Below are 10,966 nucleotides of genomic sequence, written 5' to 3'. Positions count from 1 at the left end.
AATTTAAATGTTGTCAAAGTTGTAAAATATCCCCATATTATGTACAAAAATATAGGAAGAACGTAAATTTGATTTGTTTCCATCCTTATTTTTCTACAATTAGGGCGTCCTACTGTTCCTCAATGAAAAATGTATCCAACAAAATGCTGCATAATCACGATGGGTCCTAAAAAAAGTATTTTTTGAATCAGCTTTTTATGGTGATGGACATGAACAAACTATTCTTGTATTTCTGTTTTTTTCTACTCGTTAAATAATTGTGCAAAGGTTATCTTGCTTCTTCTCAGTGCCCGTTGTAGAATTCCCTGAATAAATCATGAAGATGAATACAGGATACAGGTCTCCGTATGCAAAGAAAGACATTTTCAGACCAAGTAGGCGCATCTGGAAGCATCCGATTGCCCACTTCACACAGCAAATGGGAAAGGAAGGCGTTATTATAATCTTCCTTCTGGTCAGTCTTCTTAAACTTTAAATAAATACCCACCAATAGATTCATATAGGAACCAAACACAGAAGAATGGAACCCTCAAGCACAGCTCATAAGGATTAATAGTTTGAGATGCACCTGATTGGTCAGTAATCAAAACAAAGAAGTCACACAGAGTTTGGGTGTGAATAACATTTTCTTTTTTTAAACCGGTGTGATTACAATTTCCCTCATGCAGGAGGCGCTATTGCACAAGGACATGTTGAAATGACACAAAGCCCACAACACAACGGCCTTGAATTCACCCAAGGTCATTTACTCACCAATTAAGTCATATGCACGCCATCTCTCCGTGATGGAGGATGCTTCATAACCGCAGGAGGACGAGGGCGGCCTCAACATCCCTTCCATGCACCGCTTTTTATAGAATCGTCTTTTCTGTGCTCAGCTTCACAACCTAAACATTGGGAATTGATCAGAGACCCTCTGGTGATCACAGGGAAACAACTCCTCTCCTCTGGGGGGAGGGGGAGGGGGGACGCCATGTGACAGCGAGCTACTTCCTGTGTGACCATTTGAACACGGCGTGGACTCCTCTTCCTTCAGATGACACATCGGGGGGGGGGGGCGGCCTCGTTCCTTCAAAGCGCATCAAGAACGTACCTCCCACACGTCTGGATGATTACACAACACCACGGACTCCATTCACTTTAGGTGCACTTTTATTTAGTAGTTACTACATGCAGATTTCTATCGAGTGAATCATAGCAACAAATAAAAATCATGCACACATACAAAAAAGAAAGAAAGGTGGATCAACTGATACTATGAAAACATATCGACTTACACGAGTAAGATGAATTAAAATGTATCATAAATAGTACAGTGTGGAGATGATCGTGAGGGGGGGGGGTGGTTGATTCATGGGCTGGAGAATAGGTCAGCACGACACATCATGAAGAGTAATACAGTGGCGAGGACATAATGCCCGGATATTAAGCGGGCGCTTGCTCTATAATATTCCTGGTAATTAACATCTTACCCTAGTGCAAATATCATTAAAACACAGCACGTGGGAGCTAAAAAGGTAGAATCAACAAAAAGGAAGACCACAACCATACTGAACTTGGATAGTATATTCATTTCTCAAAGATCATGAATCTTGCGTGGATGTGGATTGAAAAGGAGAGCAACTTTTGCAACTGCTCAGCGCCATTTTACTCGTCATCGGAGGAGTCTCGCTCGATGCTGTAAGCCATGAAGAAAGCGTCGGGGCGGGAGGGGACGAGGGGATGACCCGGTCTCACAATCTCAAAGCCCAGGAAACTGAACGTACGCAGCAGGGATGCTGAGGGGAGACAAGACCAGAACCAGTGTCAATCTCCAAGCCTTGAATTCGGCACTTATTCAAATACGCCTTTATTTTGAAATTCCCCAAGCGAGCCACCCACTACCTAAACATTAAACAGTGCGAGAAAGAGAGAGAGAGAGAGAGAGAGAGAGAGAGAGAGAGGCAGTAACGTTACAGCTGTTCATGTAAAAAAGTTTAATATGCAGTGTTTAAATGCTACAACTCCTCCTGAACAAAGCCATGTTTTCTGGATCGACCCTTGCTGCTCCTCTAACAGAAGGTTTATCTTCATTTATATTATTTATGAAAAGAACACAAATGCCTAAAATTGTCAAATGTGGCTTTGATTGTTTGTTTATTTTAGTTGATATGAATGACTCATTGTGTTAAATGGACACATGAAATCCTGTTCATTTGTCATATCTGTGCTGAAGTTGTGCCCGTTTCATCTGCCCCACACTAGCTGCCACTTTATGTTTATGCTTATGTTAAAGCAGAACAAGACAACAATTTCCTAAACCTGTGTTAGAAAACTGGTGACAGACAATTCCCCTGTAAATAGCACGAGCTAGTACGAGTACTTTTTAAATACCGTAAATAGTTCAAATATAAATTTGCCGGTGCTATACCAGAGTTTGTATATTAGGAGGGGAACACTTCAAGAAACCCAGGACAAAAATGTCTCACCTCTATCGTCACGTTTTTTGTGGAAACAGATGAACACGTGACCGGCCTGCAGCTGCTCTTCTGCAAACTCCAGCAGAAGGGCAAAACTGGGGAAACGGAGCAAACAAGACACGTTAATGAATTATACGAGGGACGTTACTGAATGTCAGAGGGAAAATTATTATACGTGATGGTCTAAGCACATTTCTATAAGCCAGAGAATACACGCTGGTTAGTTGGTCAATTGGGCTCATACACTTTTTTTACATTTACAGACAGGTTTTACTTTGACTGTGCACAAATTAAGAAAACACAAAAGGTTTAGCATTTGTCAAAAAAACTTTGAATTAATTTGTTTGAGGAAATATATAAATATGTACCTTTTGCGGCGTTTCTAAATAATTATGAATTAATAAATAATTAGTTATTAAAAAAAATAATACAACTTTAAAATGTTTGACCGAGATATTTTTCCGTTCCTGCCCACTGACCTGTCTTTGCTGCCCTCGGGCAAAGCTCCAGGAGGGATTTCGACGTAAAGGTTCCCTCCTTTCAGCGCCGCCCGCCAGACGCAGTGCTTGCCCTCAGAGCGCCGGGGCTCAAAGAGCAAGAAGCGCACTCTGCCGTTGGCAGGCGGCGGCTCCTCAAGAACCAGCAACTGAGTATCCTGGAGGGCAGAGAGGACAAGTTAGGACAAGGGAAACACATTCATCTCAGATGACATCTTGAATAATCTTTTAGCAGGGATATAACCGATGTATAACCGATGGCTGTAAATATAGACTGTGTGGACTCAGTAGCATGAGGCTGGAACATCCTGCTCATTATCAAACATGTTTTTAATCGGCAGTATGGTTGCGTATGACTAGTAGAATGTGCCAATTTGTCACTCTGATCATTAGGATGGAAATTAGGCATCTACCCACAGTCATGATCAGATAATACAAACAGACGACTCCCAATTCTCTGCAGAAGTATTACATCAACAAACCAAATATAGCAGTAGCTTTACTGAGGTCCAAGAGTGGTAGGATAAAAAAAAAAAAGACACTCACACTCAGAGAAAAGGACACACTGCTGTAAAAACCCGTAAAAAAAAAGAAAGGTGGTTCAACTTACAGAATAGAATAGCTTAGCTGAAAGATTGCGATCCCGCTGGTCATTCCCTCGCCCACCTGGGATCTTCAGAGGTGGGTGAGGGGCATCAGGAGCACCACAGAGGCCCCGGACACGAGTTACTGCAACAGCGGGAGCACCTCCTGGGACTGGAGATACTAGAGTAAGAAACGAACGCGCACACAGAAGGAGCCATTGTAAGCGGAGTGTCCACTGGAAGTTCTGCTGCTAAACACAAACCTGATATAAACGTAGAGCTCGGCACACGCTACACTGTTGAGTGACTCATCTCTGAAATTGAAGTAAAATAGTTGCTAAGAATGTGGACAAAAGTACGAGGTGGGCATAGTTTAATCAATAACTGTCCTCATCTTTGGTGCAGAACCGTGGTGAAAATTAACTTATTTTGTACACCTGCCACTGGCGCACACGTCATGCATTATGTGTTGACTTAAACTTAAGCACATTCAATTAACAAGACGGGGAGCAGGAGTGGTTTATGTTGCAAATCATCGATGATGCCCCCCATTAACATTTTACTACGTCGGCGCTCGGACAAACATTCACAACAACCCCTCAAGGCCGATAATATTTTCATCTCACAAAGTCCCAATCCCGTCGCTGTACCCCTGTGGTGACATGTCACCGTTCAGCTAAGAGCAGTGACGCTGAACTCCCTAAAAACTGATTGGAGTGCCTCGTGAGGTAACATGACTCTCAGAGGGAGACTGCCAGAGGATAAGCCTCCATTTGTCTAACCATTAGCCTGCTTGAACGAACCGCGTCGTTCCAGTCTACGACCGACAAACGTCAGTTAAGGCGGCGAGATCGGCCATTTTAAAATCAGAGGCTGGTCAGAGTGCTCCATAGCATTCACTTGGCCTTACAAGCGCAGGTGCCTGTGTGTGCGCGGCTGCATTAACACCGTCGCAGGTATCGTGGGCCTATACTCAGAGCCCGATAACTGGAACACAACCCTTTAGCAGCATCGCAAACGCCCTCAGACACTCACAGATGCCCTCTTACGCAAATGCCACCGCTGCGCCACATGTGGAGCAGATGTGTGAAAAACAAAAAGGGAATTGTTGTCCCTCCCGTAACCTGGGCTAACCAGGTCAATGTGCAAAGGCCCCCCGAGCTATCGCAAGGCATTGCGAACGAAAACAAACTCTCCCATAATCCCCATTATCGGATTACGTAAAATGACCATCTTTACATAACACTGGCAATGCACCCTCTTTCCTCCCGCATCAAAAAAACGGACACGCAGCACAAGGCTCTCGATAAACGTCTCCATTCAGCCAACAGCGGTCTCTGATAGCCCCGTGCTTGCATTTGAAAGCTCCACACATTCACGTCCCCGGGCGTCTTGGCAAAGACGGACGCTCTGGTAACATGAGCGGCGAGTCTCACAAGCAGCTTGCACAAGAGCACCTTTGTGATGCGTGAATATCATGTAAAAGACCACTCATCTCAGGGGGGGGGGGGGGAATATAATTACTCATGTATTATGCCTTTTTTTTGCTTCAGCTGGACAACATGTTGTTTTACCACACCCTCATCTCTTAGAAGACAACAGGATCAGTAGCTGTGAGTGAATAATGTAATCTGTAATCTATGGCTTAAGAGAAAACTATTTAATTAGTGTGACATATTTTTACACCATATCGCGATCATCATCGGGGTGTTAAATAAACAGCATCTATGCTGTTGTTGCCGTAAATGCCCATTCTGAAAATAAGTATATCTATTGAATAAGAAGGAGCTTCTGAGTACAATATGTCATCACTGAATTTTAAATCCCCCCCCTCCCCTCCTGCTTCGCAGTGCAGTGGAAATTTCCTATGAGTCCTTCACGACACTATAGAGTTTCACCACAGCCTCGACAAGGATCTGATCAGCACCAGAATGAGAGAAAAACACCCCAAAAGGAGAATATCTCTCAAGTAGTTTACAATCCTGACGTTTTTTTTTACAGGTTTTAATGTGTTTTTATTCCCAGTCAAATCCCTCACGTTACATTAAAGCACCCGGAATCCACCCACCGGTTATTTATATAATACTTAGGTTTGAGAGATCGAAGGTTATTGGAAAATATGTATTTATTTTAACTATTTCGACTGTAAACCCAATTAGTTCATCAAGCGGAAAGCACGTTTTGCTGATTCATATCGATAAACGCGAGCTCAGGTTGAGGCCAAATTTAAAAAAAAGAATAATTAACAAGCCATGAAGCCTAAAATATCAGCTACCGCGGTTAGCAACAAACTAACGTTACATAACCTTATATAAACGCGTCCGATGCCCCGTGGAATCTGACAAGACCAGCGTCAGATACAGGATGAAATACGATCACAATACCCGTGTTGTTATTGTCATCGATTGTTTTCACTGCAACGCCGAAAACACACGTGATGATGTAACCGTAACGCTAGTTAGCCGTTAGCTAAGGCTGCTAGCGACTCATATTAAAAGTTAAGCTAACGCGCTCATGATCACCCAAAAAAAAAAAAAAATATATATATATATACAAATACAAAGTCGTACTGTACAGGGTTGCTACACTATATTTAATAGATATGTATATACAGTTACATTACTTAACGTAATATATATATATATAAATATAAGAGGATAAAATACCACCAACGTCTGAGTTTAATCTAACGTTAGCTAGCTAGCTCATTTCTGATGCGTTTCAGTGTTAGCTTAGCTTAGCCTAGCCGTCAACAGCTCTGCCGATTCTGATTTTGTTTCTCTGCTGAATACCAACGCTACGACACGTTACATATTAATTGCTGATCGGGGAACAGTTTCTGTAATTTAGGGCGAATTTTGTCCTGACGTAAATTAAAGCGGCGTCAAAAAAAAAAGCGATTGACGGCGTATTTTGAAGCCCGTCGACTGGAACCCATCGAGATGTGATGTAAACAAGAACCACGGAGCCGCTCCTGGAAGTGTACCCTACGTCTCCCAGCTAGGCCGCGGCTTTTTAAAATGCAGCTTAGCTCGTGAGCTATGTTTATAACTAGTTAGCTTATAACAATCCACAGCAACGTACCTTTCACGTTCGGGTATATTACTGGATTGCTCAATAACAGGCATCTCGGATAAGTTTCTCTCCTTTTCTCTAACAAAACAATGACTATTCAAAATCGTCTGTAGGTTAGATTTAACCATCCGGCCAGCGTCAACACCAGCGGCTCGCTCTGTCTCTCCCCCTCGTCTTATGCTGGGGTTGAGAGCTGGCCGGCTGCAGTATTTGAGAGGGGCGTGTCCTGACCGCCGTGACGTGTCACTGTGAAACGTTGACGCGCTTCACGAGCCCCCTGAGCCGGAGACACAGGGGGCGAGGAGACTTCATTGTAGGACGAGATAACAATGTAAATAATACATTTTTAAAAATTTTTAAAAAAGTATTAAAAGTATCCAGCATAAAAGTGCCAAATGACAAACTTGTTGTTATGACTTCTTATTACGAATGAAGCCTTAATCGTCATTCTGCCAAAATACACTGTGTTTATTGTCATGCACCAATCACCATGTAAGTGGCAATACATCGTTTCTGATTCTGATTTTGATATTGAGCCCGAAGTGTAAAATACTGAAAGAAACAACCATCATTAGTTATGCAATACATGAAAATGTGGAATGACGGAATAAAACACATATGATGTGACTAAAAGGGACCTCTGGGGTCAGCAGGGACTTAGCTTGAGTGTCATTTTCATTTTCTCTCTCCCCCCCCCCCCCCCCCCCCCACTACTCTCATCTGTGCCTGTCAATCAAGAAGCAAAAGGAGCAGGGTGCAGGGTGCAGGGTGCAGGGTGTGGAAGAAGCCGTCTCTGGTCAAATCACCATCAAAACAACCACATTGACTTCAATGGTGAGACACAACAGAAGGTTAAAATCAGGTAAGTTTCTTTTTTCTTTTCTTCTTCTTCTTCTTCTTCTTCTTCTCCTGTTCAGATATGAAACTAAAGTCTTCTAATCATATGTATCTTTTGCAACGAGCTGCAGGTGACTATTTTAAGCCGTCCTATGTTTGACTATGACACACAGGACCGTCTGAAAGACCGTGCACACAGCAACACAGGCGCAAACATCACAAAAACCTTGACTTTCAGTTGGTTTTACACTTGACCGAAATGTAATCTCTCATCTTAATTTACAGCCTAATTACGGATCCAACTTTGAATTTAAACCTCCGCCGACAGGACTTCGGGAGCGAGAGCTGGGACATCTGAACCCATCACGAGTAAGACAGCATGTCAACACACGGAATCAATTCTATGTCCACTATCTGACTGGCTCGTGTCCGTCCACAGTGTCCTACGAGCGCATTCTGTCCATCGAAAGCTTGAGTGACGTTCCAAATCCATGGAAAGGATTCACCATGAACCGCTGCTTAGTGCTGGCTCTGGTCGTCCTGCTCGTGAGCTCAGGGGTCAGTGAAGTGCACGGTGGGTACCGCAGTCACATCACACAAAGTGTTCCTCGGTGTGTATCCGCATCATTGCAGTAACATGCAACACGTATGTAGATACCTGCTGCTTCGGGTGTATTCTTCTATTCTTGTCAACACCGCACTGGCTGTAACGATTCTGTGCCATCCTGAACTCTTTCTCCGCTATTATTTTCTCTTTTTTTGTGTCTGTTTTCTAGATGCAATGGATTCTTTTGTCGAGGAGACGGGTGTACGCTCTTTCTTTGGAAGTCTGCAGGATGGTTCAATGTTTCAGGTATTGCCTCTATCTCTCTGTAACACAGGGTTAGTTTGGTTTGTTTAACACTGCGATGCTATGCAGCGGAGGCCTTTGTTTACGTTAAGATTAAAGATACTTTACATGGAATGATGAGATTATTTGATTAGCAGTAGGTTTATTGTTTGTTCAATAAATGGAAATAAAGACACCCTTATAGGTATGCATTTGTTAGGCTGAGAGTTTAGTGCAGTGATGAGCACCAATACCGTGCTCAACTTTCATTTATTTGTTATTTTTGATCCTATACGGACTTGGGGGCGGGATTACATCTGGATGATCAACAGGGGACCAGTAACTAGACAGGTGCGCTGAAAGACGACAGGTGTTCCAGATGTTCGTCGTCGTCTCAGCGGAAGCTGTTTTCAGAGGGCACCGAATCTCTAGCAGTGCCTTCGATTATAGATCGAGCAATATTAAAACAAACTGCCACAATGCCTTGCAGTATATGATTACATTTCATTGCATCATTTTACAAGGTCACAACTGATTATGATAATGCGACTTCTTTCTGACAGTAAAGTAACTCCAGGACCCGTCTCTCTGCATTTCAGTTGATTGTCAGACTTAGAAACGGAACTATAAAATGATATTGAATAATCACTATATTTAAGGGTCGATTTCCCTTTAAATACAACTGAATACAGGCGGGCATCATAAAATCGAAGTGACTATATTTAAATATCTTCTGTTGTCATGTAGTTGTATAATGTGTGTCTTTTGAGGCATCACTTTTTGAACCATGCTGTCCGTCTCCAGATTTCCATATGGGACAATTTCATGTGGTGGTGGGGATCCGAAGAACTGGGAGCGATAAGAAGAAGAAAAAAGCCGATTGGCAACAGAGCGATCCTGAAACCCAAACCTAAAGTACTCGTGTAAAAACACCATGTTACTGAATAAACAGCACAAACAACCTTTTGGGTACTTTTCATTTAATAATCTAAAAATACAGAATGTTACATTTATTAATCCATGTTGGTTTGTTTTCTAGAGAATACCATTTCATTTGTCAGTTGTCGTTATTTAGACATGTTTACCACATTTAATGCATATCTTAAATCATTTAATCAAATCTACCTTTTAGTATCACTTATTCAGAAATGTCACTTATCGCCACATTTGAACACAATCTCAAGTTATTAACAATTTTCAAACAATAATTATCCGATGGAATCTTAATCAATCACTCTTATGGATAATAAAACAATGGCTTTTTATTCAAATAAGATTAGTAAAAAAAAAAAGATTGAATATTTTTAAGTGTGGAAATACTGCAAATAATACACAGTCTACATATATATATATATTTAAGTATTTGGCCTAAAGAGACCTCTGTGAATTAACACGTGTATGTACTACCAGTGTATTGATACTGTGTGAATAAATATATGCCAGTAACAATCGCATGACACAAGTTTCAGTGTTATCTGTAAAATATCACTTAACTCCACTCCGAGAGGAAACCCGCTTCAGCGGCACCCGCACTCCCTGGCCACCACATCTGGTTTGATGGAGAGGTAGGTCCCGTGCTCGTTCAAGTCCACCACCTCCAGGGCCTCGTAGGCCACGGGCACACAGCACGGCGCCCGCTCGTCCACGCTCTCGCTCTCGATGTGGAAGTTGAGCAGGACGGCGTGGTTGTTGCCGTTGGTCACGGGGAAAGCGCAAGAGCCGTGGCAGTTGTTGATGTTGACCGTGTTTGGGAGCCCGAGGCGCTTATCGAGGGACACGGTGAGGCTCCTCAGCCCGCATATGTTGGCCCTCGCCGGGTTGCTTGGACCCGCCCTGGTGGCCCGCAGTCCTCTCTGCACCTCGTAGGCTCGGGCCACCGTCTGCAGGGCCTTCAGCAGGATAAATGCGCGGTACTGGCTCCCTCCTGTTCTAGAGGTAACAGAAGCAGCAGTTAAAAAAGTAATGCGGGGTCACATTTACGTCAGATGGGCTAATTATTAATGCAAATACGCGATTATTCTGTGATTCCCGAGTAGGGGCATCTTCTGCAGGGTGAATGTGTGGGAGGGCTCGGAAGTAGCTCAAATTATCTTGATAATGGAAATGTGACATCGAAGGACAAAAGGTTTTGTACTGTAAACCGCCTTTTTTTGTTGTAGTTTGTGTTTTATATGTTACTTCACAGAATCTTAATCTGAAGTGTTATTAGTTATCGTGTCCATCCTCAATTCCTGAAAACTCCGCAGTGCAGCTGTTGTCATGATCTTCACAGATCCCTCAGAAACAAAACCAGCAAGTCACTGGCTGCTCGTTCCCACCACAGATCTATCGGCCATTCAGCATTGAAGTCTTGGACTGGGGGTCCCTAAAGTGAGACCAAGATCAGCTTGTCCATCCTCTCTACTTTCAGAGATGACCTTTGAACTGTCTTGATTCTTGATTACTGTTTGCAATGTTTCCAGCTGTTATATATAATATAATAATAATAATAATAATAATAATAATAATAATAATAATAATAATAATAATTAGCTTAAAGTAATGAATGAAAGGTTGAAGCCTCTACCTCCTGCAACAGACCAATTGTATGATAAAAATATATCCACTTTTATACCATTAACGGTTCAATAAAATCCACTTTAATTAGTTCAAGTGAACACACTTGGACCGTGGCGAGGGGATGTG

The 10,966-nt window shown here is 42.6% G+C and overlaps 2 protein-coding genes across 2 annotated transcripts in view; both read right to left on the bottom strand.

Annotated features, from left to right (window-relative positions):
* Positions 1-1,134: 1,134 nt before the first annotated feature.
* Positions 1,135-6,813, bottom strand: oaz1a (ornithine decarboxylase antizyme 1a). Its single transcript, XM_034529953.1, is given in 7 exon segments — positions 1,135-1,778; positions 2,469-2,554; positions 2,939-3,114; positions 3,567-3,653; positions 3,655-3,712; positions 3,804-3,854; positions 6,625-6,813. Coding segments are annotated over 7 exon segments (708 nt in total). The 5' UTR covers positions 6,744-6,813; the 3' UTR covers positions 1,135-1,647.
* A 763-nt stretch (positions 6,814-7,576) lies between these two features.
* The window catches only part of dot1l (DOT1-like histone H3K79 methyltransferase), a 30,692-nt gene continuing 27,302 nt past the window's right edge, over positions 7,577-10,966 (bottom strand). Inside the window, 1 exon segment of the mRNA XM_034529952.1 lies at positions 7,577-10,210. Within this exon segment, the coding sequence (XP_034385843.1) occupies positions 9,799-10,210 (412 nt within the window). The 3' untranslated portion in view covers positions 7,577-9,798.

Source organism: Cyclopterus lumpus, chromosome 4 (assembly GCF_009769545.1).
Source record: "Cyclopterus lumpus isolate fCycLum1 chromosome 4, fCycLum1.pri, whole genome shotgun sequence".
Lineage (NCBI taxonomy): Eukaryota > Metazoa > Chordata > Actinopteri > Perciformes > Cyclopteridae > Cyclopterus > Cyclopterus lumpus.
The sequence above is the reverse complement of the archived record's forward strand: the minus strand, read 5'-3'. Positions and strand labels throughout refer to the sequence as shown.